This window comes from Hydra vulgaris, chromosome 15 (assembly GCF_038396675.1).
Source record: "Hydra vulgaris chromosome 15, alternate assembly HydraT2T_AEP".
NCBI classification, from domain to species: domain Eukaryota; kingdom Metazoa; phylum Cnidaria; class Hydrozoa; order Anthoathecata; family Hydridae; genus Hydra; species Hydra vulgaris.
The window spans coordinates 17,124,223-17,138,222 of NC_088934.1; the positions used below are offsets into that span (position 1 = coordinate 17,124,223).

General features: G+C 25.3%; 1 protein-coding gene across 2 annotated transcripts in view; it reads left to right on the forward strand.

Moving 5' to 3' along the window:
- The window catches only part of LOC136071981 (E3 ubiquitin-protein ligase rnf213-alpha-like), a 213,293-nt gene that overhangs the window by 21,502 nt on the left and 177,791 nt on the right, over positions 1 to 14,000 (forward strand). For both annotated transcript variants that reach the window (XM_065818859.1, XM_065818860.1), the window contains 5 exons: positions 3,991 to 4,146; positions 9,399 to 9,571; positions 9,665 to 9,866; positions 10,268 to 10,371; positions 13,463 to 13,624. In XM_065818859.1, coding sequence (XP_065674931.1) covers positions 3,991 to 4,146; positions 9,399 to 9,571; positions 9,665 to 9,866; positions 10,268 to 10,371; positions 13,463 to 13,624 — 797 coding nt within the window. The remainder of the gene's footprint in view (positions 1 to 3,990; positions 4,147 to 9,398; positions 9,572 to 9,664; positions 9,867 to 10,267; positions 10,372 to 13,462; positions 13,625 to 14,000) is intronic.

The window sequence follows — 14,000 nt, forward strand, 5'->3', positions numbered from 1 at the left end:
AGGTTAAAGTTCACCAGCCAATGTGAGCCTTAAGTTGTCAAAGAAGAGAGATCACATTCAAGATGAACTGTTTGTTGCTAAGCAATTAAAAAGTTATAAATTTTTTGTCACGACTGGAATATACAAATCAGCTGTCAGTTACCAAGTTATAAAGAAGAAAGATCACATTCAAGATTGACTGTTTATTGCTAAGCAATAAAAGAATTAAAGCAATTAAAAAGTGATAAATTTATTTTCATGACTGGAATATATGAATCTGCTATCAGTTATAAAACCACTACAGAGATAGCATAAGAGGTATATATGATATAGAGTATTATAAGGAAGATTACTAGTATAAACGAAAAATAATACAGAGCCAATGATGGAGTCTTGTGCCACTACTAGAAAGGAATGATTTAATAAATTTAAAAATATTTACAAATTCACCATATAAAGAGAGGTCATGGAAAAGACCAGCTTGCCAGGCTTGAGAAATTTTTCAAAATTCTCTAGAAGCTAACTTTTGTGATAAATTTCTAATCTGAAAATAATGAACCTTAGCATTAGACAATACTTTTTAGCATCAATTTCTTGCTAAAATGGTAAAAAAATGTCTGCTCATATTAGGATTATTCTGGTGATAAAAATAAAAATGACAAGAAGAAAAAAAAAACTATGGGCCAGAATAAGGGTGGACTTGAAACTGACAAGAAGCAATAAAATTTTCCATGTCTGCCTCAATCTAGGAGATTTTGAAGAAGATTTTAATTTTCAAAATAGAAAAGGCATCATCTCATGAACCATCAAAAAGAAAATTGTTAATTGAATTCCAGTCAGCTCTAAGATAGTAGTAAGAAGTGTTCTGATAGGTTGAATTTGATGTAAACAAGAGATTAAAGTTTTAGTAAGATCATCACATGGTTTGAACCACCTAAAAGAAAATAAGGAGAATTTGAGCACAAACTTGAGTCAGAGATAAGATAGATACCAAGGAGTGAATATATGTTATTAGTGTTGTTTGGTAAATAAATTATGAAGTTAACTATATGAATAAAAAAATTAAGAAAGATCAACATTTTCAGCTTTAGAGCCAGAAATTCAATGGTACTAAAAGAATGTAATGTGATGAGCAATAAAGTTCAATTGTTGATAAATAGTTAGACAGTTATAACAGGAGAGATAGAGAGAGATATAGGTCATAGTTGCCACCCTCCAGGTTTTAATGTAGGAGAGCACCAATAAAATCTTATTGAAGATGAAACAACTAAATTTAAATTAATCTCACAAAGAACAAGTAGGTCTGATGATCTTTGCATGAAGTACAGTATTTAAAGGACTAAAAGTTACTTCAATATACCAAGAATATTTGTAATGAATATTTTGAAATAATTTGGTGGTAATTTTTAATGCCAGTTTATATAAATGTACAAAAATTTTTATATTAGGTAATGTAGGGTTACTTTGACACATGGGTTACATTGAAAAGTGTTAGATTAAATGTTTTAACAAGTCATCTGTCATTGACTATTGTTTAAAGTATTCCAACAGATGCTGCAGCCAGATGTTGAATGAATGAATATTTTTATTCGCATAATAGTAGTATAAATGTCAACACAATACAGCGAGGATAAATTAAACTAATTTCTATTTTTTTTTGTTGCTGAAAAACTTCATATTAAAGTCCATATTATAATATCATTTTACATGTCCATAAAATTTACATAAAAAGTCCATATTATAATATCATTTTACATGTGTTTTTATGATGTTGTTTCTAAATACTAAGCAATTAAGAATATTTTGTTGTATTTTTTTTTTAAATGCTTATTTTGGTTTTGAGGTAACAATGACAGGAATGCTAAAGTTATCTCTTGGACCAATAATAAAGCAAAAGTTGGCAGAATGTGATGTTTATCTGATGAATGTTTCCCGAGTACATAAAATGGAATCAAAAAAAGCAAACTCAAAAAGTTATTTAAAAAAAAATGTTCCAATACATTAAATGTTAACAGATCTAAAAACCGACACTTGCAGAAAGTTTAAATCCGCACCAAATAATGTTGCATAGTACTGATAGAATAAACAACATCAGAACCTGAAGATGTAAAATTTTTTAGAAATTTGTTGTTTTAGAAATTTAACCAAACACCAAAAGTCTGTCACAAAGAAAGTCAGCAAAAAATTACAACACTGGGAGATTTTATTGAAGTCAGATATTAAGTCATTAATGTGATGTAGAGCTTAATAGTTAGCTATCAGAACTGAAGCTAATTGATATCTTTTAAATAATAATATTTCATTACATTTTTATGGCAATTTTACAACTTTTTAATGCTGCTAATTATTAAAACTAAAATGTAGGCTGGTGCTAGTATATATTTAAAATTTTTTCTTTGTTTTGTTTGTGAAAACTACAATAATAATTTCACCTCTCACAACGCAAATTAACATTCATGGCACAAAATATAATGTCAAAGTTTCCCTATATAGAAGGAAACATTAACAGTACCAATCACAAAATAAATTATATATTAATAACATCACATAACTACTTAAGTTTTTATTATCGATTTCTTTGGTTTATTCAATTTATTCGATTTATGGTAGCAATATCATGTGAAAATATTTTATCAATATTTTTTTGTAACATCAAGAGAAAAAAATATATTTTATAAAGATGTGTCAATGTTATACCACTTTACCTTATTTAGGTATTACAGCTATGTTGTAAATTATTACAAGAAGTTGAATAGTAAATGTTTGAATAATAAATCGAATTTGAATTAATCATAGACAGTGCATGGTAGTAGCTATGTGCAACATGGCACTATTAATATAACTGATATTTTACAGCTGTTAATGAAATTAGCTTTTCTGAGAGCTACCACAAAGAAAATCCTTCTGCTAGCCAGCTTTGGAACCATTATACTAACTTTAAATCTGTATCCTCAATACGAGAAAAGAGAAAAAGGCATTACTGGAGACAAACAAAATGATATAATTAGATTTAAGATAAATATAGTGTTCGTCATTTTAGGCAGAAAACAATGTTGGTCACATTTACATCTATGCCTTTTTAATGTGTTGCATTAAAATAGTACTGTGCATTGTTATTAGTTATAACTCAGTTTTTTTTTCCAATAGCAGTTTTTTTTTTTTACTTTAGTAAAATGTAAAACTACTATTATATAGTAGCTCTATTTATTGTAATTATTTTCTCTACAATTATTAAATGTAATTGTAAAACTACATTATATTATTTATGATTTATGCAAAAAACATTGTAAAACATTGAAAGTTCAGAATTCTCATCCTGTAAAATTAATTCATACTTTTCAACAAGGATAAAACATCTCTGCACAACATCTCTGCTCAAATGTCATAAATAAATTTGTATGTAAAAGCTGTAATGCTTGTTATGTGGGTCAAGCCACTCAACATTTGAATAAAAGAATTGAGGAACATTTAAAATTACAAAAAATATATCATATAAATCAACATATTCATTAAAAAACTAGTTGATTTAATGTAGCCAATAGGTTTTTTTTTTTTCAGTATTAGACTACGTCCAAACTTTGCATCACTTAAAAATCAAAGAAGCGTTACACATTATGTGGCAAAATCCTGAATTTAATAAACAGATTTTTTATTACATGCTATTACTCCAGCTCTAATTGACATTTTTTATTACTCTATGATGTATTACATAATGATCTAAATTTTCCACTATTCTATGGGAAAGGTGTTTCACACCTTTCATGTTTTCTTTTGTTTGACTAACAAATAAAATTAATGTTTGTTTTACTGTATATTAAAAAGTTTTGTATTTAACAGTTTTATAGTTGAAAATGATTATTGTATAATTGGAACATGTTGTTAAAACTCAGAAAAATTGTTATATTTATTAGACTTTAAACTACATTAAACAAATTAATTGTAATTTTTTTTGAATAAAAGTTTTGAAAAAGATAGACATAAATAATACATAAGCTAAAGAATTTTTTTAAGGATGGTTTTTCAGTTCCTGAACAAAATTCTTGTATGGAAGTCAGCAATTCTGGATTGGATGAAGTTAAAAACAAAGAAAATGAAAATTTATCTAATTATAGCAATCTGAAGAAGGCTGAAAACAACATTTCTTCAGTTAATAGATCTGAAAGTTCTGTAAGTATTTTTTTTCTATAACATTTATCTTTCTTGTTATTGCAAGAAAGTTATTTTCCTATTTGAAAATTTAAAATTTTTTTTCTTAAAAGAGCAAAAAAAATGTACACAGAAGACTTATAAAAATGTAAATTTAAAAGAAATTGAAAAATAAGTAAGAAAAACACAGGGAATAAACAGTATATAAGAAAAAGTATTTTAACATTAAGGAAAAAATACTCTAAATGGATGTGACTTTGCTAAATGTGGAGTCACATAAGATTACATTTTTATTAATGTAATTTTACTCATAATGAACCATGAATTCTTACAGGCAAAGAGAAAATACCTGAATGTAAACAATTTTTTATGAAATCCAGCTTGAAAGACGAAGTGAAAGTATCTGAATGTAAACAATTATATAAAAAAATTAACCTGGAAAGATCTCAAGGAGAAAAGAGCTAGATCAATGTAATGATCCATGTATGTAAATCGAGCTGGAAAGAAAGATCAACATAATGCACCATGCTTGCTCATAGACAAAGAAAAAACATCAGAATGTAAACAATCATATATAAAATCCAGCTGAATAGACAAAGAAAAAATATTTGAATATAAACAATCATATATAAACCCAGCTGGAAAGAAAGATCTCAGAAAAGTGCTGGGTCAATATTTTGTGTCATTTTTTTTAGAAATATTTCATAATGGTGTTACAATATGGTGATCATAATGGCCATGATGATGCTAAGTTCAGCCAGGAGAAATGTTAAATATAACCAAACAATCAACCCACAATATGAGCATAGGTGATGGTTATGCTAATGGTTATGTATTAGGACTGAAATTAAAAAAAATGTAGTAAAAAATTGTTAGTGTTTTAGGTAATTGTAATGAATGACCTGTGAGTAAAATGATGCTTGTTTTGATGTGTTGAAGATAGTGTTAAATAAAATGGAGGAGAGTGTCTGTTGGATTTCTATATAAAGCTATTTGGATCTGCCCTTGAGGACTTTAGTATGTCTACCAAATGTTAGTCTGGTATATCTACCAAACTACCATTCAGTACCATTTGGTAGGTCTACCAAATGGTACTGAATGGTAATAACTTTTTAGTGATGTTTATCTGATGAATGTTTCCCGAGTACAACAGCATCATCCGTCTAAAAAGCGGATGATGCTGTTGAATAGTTTAACAAGAACTTAATTGTAGGATAAAGGTTGTTTAAAAATAATTTAACTAACAGAAATTCTCTCCTAGAGCCTGTGAAAATTTAAAAAATATCATCAATGTAACAATTAGTAAAGTGTAGAGAAACTGTTCAATAATAATAGCGTCAAAGTCTCATTTAGCACTATCCCATAAAAAGGTTGGTATGATGTCGTATATAAATTGGTGTGTAAAAGCTGTAATGCTTATGATGTGGGTCAAACCAGTCAATATTTAAATAAAAGAATTTTCTCATATAAATCAACTTATTCAAAAACTGGTTGTTTGTATGTAGTTGTTTGTATGTAGTTGTTTGTATGTAGTTGTTTGTATGTAGTTGTTTGTATGTAGTTGTTTGTATGTAGTTGCTTGTATGTAGTTGTTTGTATGTAGTTGTTTGTATTTAGTTGTTTGTATGTAGTTGTTTTTATGTAGTTGTAATGTATGTAGTTGTTTGTATGTAGTTGTTTGTATGTAGTTGTTTGTATTTAGTTGTTTGTATGTAGTTGTTTGTATGTAGTTGTTTGTATGTAGTTGTTTGTATGTAGTTGTTTGTTTGTAGTTGTTTGTATGTAGTTGTTTGTATGTAGTTGTTTGTATGTAGTTGTTTGTATGTAGTTGTTTGTATGTAGTTGTTTGTATGTAGTTGTTTGTATGTAGTTGTTTGTATGTAGTTGTTTGTATGTAGTCGTTTGTATGTAGTTGTTTGTATGTAGTTGTTTGTATGTAGTTGTTTGTATGTAGTTGTTTGTATGTAGTTGTTTGTATGTAGTTGTTTGTATGTAGTTGTTTGTATGTATAAAAAAAAGCAAATGAAAAAGTTTTCAAACAACTTTTTATTATAATCATTAAATTTACTTTAGCAATAATTCAACAATAAAAAAATATATATAAGCAATAAAAAAAATTCAACGATAAAAACTATTAAGTTTCCAGCAAAATACTTAAAAACTGATAAAGTTCTTTATTATGCAATTGATTTTAGATAAGTTGGCTGAAATAAAACAATCAAACTTTATATTTGACACATACTTTTTTATTATATAAAATCTTATATGTATACTTTTTATATCCTCCCAATTTTATGCATTGTAATCCAACATAACTTTAGTATTGTTAATTTATAATATACATACATGTTGTATTTTCACATTTTTCCTTGATTGTCACAAATTTGTTTTTTAATTTATTTTGAATTTTATTTATTTGCATTTGAAAAATATAAAATATACAAAACTCAGTACTTAGATGGTCTAGCAAAGGAACAGTAATTAAACAGTGAGCAATTTAAAATAATTTCAAATGGATTTTGAAGAAGTATTAGCTCTGTTTTTTGCAATATATGAAGCTCTAGGCTTTTTTGTTTATTTACTTGCACTTGATAATTATACAAAGTACAAAAAGGTGAGACAGGTAATTACTAAATTACTCTTATGTTGCACCAATAAAAATAGTAAGAGTAACCAATAAGAGTAAGTATAAAGAAAACAAATTATTAAATTGTGCAATGGCATTGTTGATCAAGCTTTTTCATGTTTTGATACTTTGATCATTCTTTTGCTGTAAACAAATTTTTGTGAATGACTTCTTGTAAAACGCTTTGAGTTAAAAAAAGTAAAAAAATCAGAAAAGGGTAAATCAACAATATTATGCACTATTTTATAATTCACAAAAAGATCAAAAGACATGGTTATTTCAGTATCTTGATTTGCAATACAAGTTACCTCATTGCTTTTTAGTTTATTTAATTAAAATTTTATATACATAATCAGGCTTCGGCAGGAATGGCCGGCTATGGCCCGTGCCCGTCTCCGCACACCCGTATAAGTCAGTTTAGACGGGCCAAAAAAAGCCCGTCTCAAAAATAAATTTTGGGTAAAAAATAAGGTGAATTTTATGATGTTTTTTTATTTATGTACTCTTTTAAAATTTCTCTTATGACATAATTTTAATATGGATAGCAAAATCCATGTTATAGTTTTTTATATTCAAATGTAAAATTTAAACAATTATAATTTAAACAATTTAAATAATATAACTAAATCATACAGTTTTTCAAACAAAGATAACTGATTGATATAATATCGAATTACCGTATTATATCGAGTATAATATCGAATCAATATAATATCGAGTTACCTTATTATGTTATAAATTTAATAATTATTTGATTAAAAAAGGGAAATATACGCATTTGATGCACAAGAATTAGGATTTTATTTTGGGTTTTTGGTATTTATAATAATAACGATAATAAAAAAAATTATCCATGTGATCTTTTTTTCGATAAAAGATGAACAAGTAGACATAGATTTCGTTGATTCAGATTTAAGCAGTGAAAGTGAATTGGAATTATCAGAATCGAGTGGAAGTGAAGAAACTGAGTTAGATTTTAAAATTGGAGAAGTTTTGCCATAATTTTTGTAAAACAATTATATATAAATAAAATATAATTTTTGTAAAACAATTATATATAAATAAAATATAATTTTTGTAAAACAATTAAATATAAATAAAATATAACTATACATGTTACCTTTTTTTATTTATAAAAAAAATAATGTACAGTTGTCTTCATATTATCGCTGTTATTCTAACACTATATTTAATGCATTTGAATTCATTATAAATATATTTTAAAGCAATAAAATAATGCTGAATTTTAAAGTCAACAACGGTTGAATTCAAGCTTTTTTTAGTTTATATAACGCTTCTTTAATACATGCTTATATTGTATAAGAAGTAATGGAAGCCCGGTATCTTAAAAAATTAATAGTACTTCTAAATAAAAACTTTTTATTAATTTTATTTAGAGAAATTTGATTTCAAATTTTTTTATTTACGTATCAGATTAACTATTTCCGATCAGGATAGGCATAGGTAAAGCGAAGTTATAAAAATTATAAAACAAATTATAAACAGTTTAAGTGAGTTTTTAGTTTTCACGCCCAATAGAATGCATAAGTATATAAACAATTGAATTGAAACATTAACATTAGTTACCAAACAATTCTTAAACTATCGAACTCATTCATTTAAGGTTTAAAAAAAAAAGATTTCAAACTATTTGTGGCTATAGCTTAAAAAAGTCGCAGTTAGATTTTGAAAATTTTATCGTTCTATAAGATTTTTATTCACTAGAAACGAAGGAACTAAAGAAGCACGATATACTAAAATATACTAAAATAAACTTTGGTAAAAAAATATACTAATAATATACTAAAATAGACTTTGGTAAAAAAACACGTCAGGATGCTTGAATAAGGAAACGTGATAAAGCGTCATGGTTGTTTCTATGATTTTTTCCGTTGTTTTCAAGTTTATTGGTTTGCCTATATCTGGAATAAAGAAAAAAAATGAACATGAAACTAAATGAAGTTCACTCAAATAACAAATCTAAATAAAAGCAACCATAAAACAACTAACCCGCGTGAAACGAAAATAGCTCTGAGCAAATAAAAGACTTTGAAAAACAATTATTGAAACTTGAAAAGTATCCAACTCATTTACTTTTATTAATAAAAGATTTTTTTTCTAATTAGCTCTCAAACAATTGGCTCTCCAAGTTATTATTTTAGTTCAATTCACAAAATATTTCATATTCAATGACATTTTCATTCAAAAATAGAAGAAAATTTAAAAACTTTAAAAAAAAAATAAAAAAAAAATTTAAAGTTGTAAAAGCCTGTGCGAGATCATCGAGATGGGCGGCCCTTCTAGCCCGCAAAGTCTATTGGTGACGGGCTTTTCATAGCCCGTGCGGTTTTTACTCCTGCCGAAGCCTGCATAATATTTTATGCATTACAATTTTTTATGTTTGTATAGTATATTATGTGACTCATATTACTATGAAGTCAAATAATGTACAAGAAAGGCTCATTTTAAATATGAATATTAAAGAATAAGTTTTTAATGTAATTAATATAAAAAAATGTATAGTCACTAAAATGTATAATCACTAAAAATGTATAGTCACTAATATCTTTCTTTTATATGTTAATGCATACTACATGAACACTGAAACACTTAAAATACTTTTTTTATTATCTTATGATTTTTATAGAGTGATTTGCTACATAATAAAGACAATTTATCAATTGAACATAAATCTGAAATTGAAACAGTGAAAAACAAAATAAAAAACAAAACAGTTGCGCTTGACAATAGTAAAAATAATAGTTCAGAAGTGACTCAAATGTGTGTTCCGCCTCAGGACTTCAATAATAAACAAGAAGAGTAAGTAATTTTCACGAAACCTTAGAAAAAAAATTTCTTTTAAATTCTGCATAAATTAAATTATGAATAGCATTTTTTTATACATATATATAGCAAGAATGAGCTACCGAGTGAAGGATCAAGTAGCTGTGATAGGTCTTTTGGTAATAAAGACAATGACCAATTAGCACAGCATAACCTTTCATTTGGGGGCAAAAAAGTTGATACTCAATGTTCTGAAAGTAGATCTTCATCTTGCTCGAACAAAAAGGATACAGATGTTAATGATGAGCAAACTTGTAACTTATCCAAGAAAGTAAAAATTAAATGTTTTAAATTGATTATATTCTGATAAAATTTCTTTTAAAATCAAATACTAAAATTCTTATTATTATTTGTATACCCTTCTTGTATTCTATGCTAGTAGGTAAACAACTCTGTAACTAGGTAACTAAAGTGAGGGTGTGTGGATTATAGTTTGAAAAGATAAATGTGTTTTAAAAGTGAAAATTGCTAATTTTAGTTTATTGACAATTTTATTCTTAAAATCCATTATTACTTAAGTACTTGCTTAAAATTGATAAAAATTTAACAAAGGAATTAAAATCATAAAAGGATTATTAATTAAAAAAAAACTTTATTTAATTTTGTTTTCATTGTAACAAATAAATTTCTTAATTTTATTCTTAACCTATTCTTATGTTTTTTTTTAAAAAGCCTACAAAAACTACAATGGAGCTTAGATCAACAAATAAACAGAAATCAGATGATATAGACCATCCACACAAAGTTAGCTATGCAGACCAAGTTAAAAAAAATCCGTAAGTAAACTAAGATTTAAAAATTAAAAACTAATTTTATTTATTCTCATAAATCTCAAAAAGATTTAGACAAAAAAATATATGTATATAAAAATGTTTTACTTAAATGTTACTCTTATTTCTTCCATAAAATGGTCTAAAGCTAGTCAAACAACTTGAAATTTTTTGAAAAAAGGACTAGCCAATCAACAAAAACGAAATATCAAAAAAATCAAAGCTTAAATAATATTTTTAAATTAGACTAAACTGACAATACTCAGTTGGGTTAAATGATCATATGATGCATAATGATTGTATGCTGCCACAAAAGAATGCTGCTATATCATTTGAGAGTTTAGGATGAGGTTGCAATCTTTTCTTTCATTATTTTCTTTGTTTTTTTCTGAAAATGTCATCTGCTATAAAGATAAGAAAAAATATTAAGCAAATGCCGATCTATATTCTCTATAGTAGATATCTATGTATATACTATAGTAGATATATATATATATATATATATATATATATATATATATATATATATATATATATATATATATATATATATATATATATATATATATATATATATATATACACATACAATATAGTAGATATATATATAGTATATATATATAATATATATATATATACATATATATATATATACATATATATATATATATATATATATATATATATATATATATATATATATATATATTTCTACTATAGTGTGTATATATATATATATATATCTACTATATTGTGTGTGTATATATATATATATATATATATATATATATATATATATATATATATATATATATATATATATATATATATATATATATATATATATATATATAAAATACACTTTTATTCTACTAAAGTAGTTAAAAAGTTTTAAAATAGAAATCAAATGAATAAATAATAATCAGTCTTTTACTTCACATTAACAGTCACAATCTTTGTAGTTAAATTTAAATGTACTAAATTAAAACATAATAAAAATAATTCTAAAAATATTGAATTTAATAAAAAAAAACATGTTGCATATGAAAACTTATGTTTTTGATAAAGTTTTAAACTTTTTAAGTCATTTAAAAAATATTTATAAAAATTAAAATGCTTTTAAACTTTCTTGCAACTTCCTTAATATTATCAACTAAACAGAAAAAAAAAACTTTTTTTAACCAACCTAATCTTCTTGATAATGTACTTAAAATTTATATAGATTACCAAGTAGTTATTTATCTTTTAAATCGTTTACATTTTTTTACATTGTTATAACTTGCTTTGTTAAAAACCAAGATTTAAAATGTTCTGAAGAACAACTAAAAAAAGATAAAAGAAACAAAAAATGTTTACCATTCATCTTTCTCTTTTTACTTTTAAGAATCAAAACAGAATAAATAAATTAGAAAACAAACAACCAACAACAAACACACAATTCATTTATTCAAAAAGTGTGAAATTTAATTTAATTAAGTAAACATTTAAAATGAAACTAATGCTAAAATTTAAAATTAAACCAAGTACATCAACGAATCTCCAAGAAAGCTAAGAAAGATTTCATTCATTTAAGTCAGGGCATAAACTTTCTTGGTAGAACATCCTTAAATGGTTAATACTTAGATAACAATAATTATAACCCCATTATAAAACCATATTATTATTAACAATAATAATAATATGGTTTTATAATGGGGTTTTATGTCATAAGTTCAAGATCAATATATATAAATATGTATATAAATATATTAGTATATAAATATTTTTTATTAAGTATTGCTTTTTATGATATTGTTTTTAAGTTAAGTGCTAAAAACAGAGTTTATAGTTATTAAAAAACTAGAAACTTGTAAAATTCTAATGTAACCTACTGAAATATACTACAAGTAGATTAAAGAAAACAAAAATGAAGGAAAATCATTTATTTTAACAATAAGAAGCAAACAAATTACAATTTAAAGCGCACTGCAAAAAGTACAAATTATAATAAACTGTCACTTAAAAATCATGTTTTCAAAAAAGTAGTATTTTAGAAAGACTAGTATATCCAACAGATTAAATTTCATAGAAGTACAGAATTTTGTACAGAAATTACCAGCAATTCAAAAAACTTTCCCTTTCTGTCGATGTAGGTTGGATCAATGCCAGTGCATTTAATGTGTTTTGAGTAGTTAGTGATTTTGTCAAAGTGACAATAAATATTTTTAGTTCATTTTGGAAGGGTGGTACAAAACTGTTTTAGTTTGTGGAGCTTTCCCTATCACATTGGTCTTTTCAACAGCAAAGCTCATTTAAGTTGTAACATTAAAGTCAATTAAAAGCAGTTAATGTGATAGCAATTTTATCAGTAGAAAATGCAGAAGCGGAAATGACATACTCTACAGACTTAAAAAATAGTTATTCTTTTTGTTTGTGTAAGTTGGATTGATGTCATAGCAATTATTATATTTTAGAAAGTTGCTGATTTTGTCAAAGTGACATAAACATTTTTAGTTCATATTGGAAGGGTGGCACAATATTATCTTTGTTTTTCTTTCTACATGCATCTGCAATATGCAACACTTCAGATATTGATTGCTGCGATTGCTGCACAATTGCTAAATATGGAAATCCTGATGTTGTTGCTATCAGCTCAGCTTGATTTTTGCTCATACCCTCATTTATAGTTCATTGTAAATCACTAGATCATTAAATAATCTTTTAGTTAACATCGTTGTCAAGGACAATTTAGCTGCCTAAGGCATATATTAAAGTTTCACCAACTCTGTTTTTGGAAATGTTCCAGTATTAAAGAACTTATGCAATGTAATTAATTCTTTACTTTGCCATTCTGAAATTCTTATTTTCAAAGAATATAACAAAAATCAAAAATAGTAGACAAAGTATTTCAAGTTAATGGTTTTTGTTGAATTGCTTTGTTTTGATTATCAATATTATAAAATTTAAATATTGTTGAAATATTCTATCAACCTGTAATACATTAATAATTAGTAAAAAAATATGGAAATAAGTAAAGTAAAATGCATTATCAAAATACTTTTTAAATTTCAATTATTTTTAGTTTAAAGTTCTCTTTTGTTACTTGTTTTTTTGTTAGGTTAAATCAAGAAGGATTAGTTAAGAATACTGTACTAAACAGCATCATTTGGATCAAGTTTTTTTATATATCACAAAAGCGAGTTGAAAATCTTGGTATTTCTTTTGGACATGATTGTCTTGGTGGATGGAGAGGTATTGGTGTACATATGAAACCACTTAGGTAATTTAAAAATTTTATATATATATATATATATATATATATATATATATATGATTTACAATTATAACATATATAAGGTATGTATAATACAATGCATTACATATATATAATACACACACATACACACAAAAACACAATTATAAAATAGTAAGCAACCTGTAAACTTATTGTGATATCATTTATTGTGATTATCATTTGTAATAAGCTTTGAAACATTGTGTTAAAAAGTAGTTAAAAAGTCATGCAACAAAAGCATACCTTAAGTTATTAAAATAAAATTGTAAGCAATGTAACAAAAATTGCATTGGAAAACTGCATTGTAACAAACCTATCATTGTACTACAAAATAGCACAGTTAAGTATAAAAGTTTAGTAA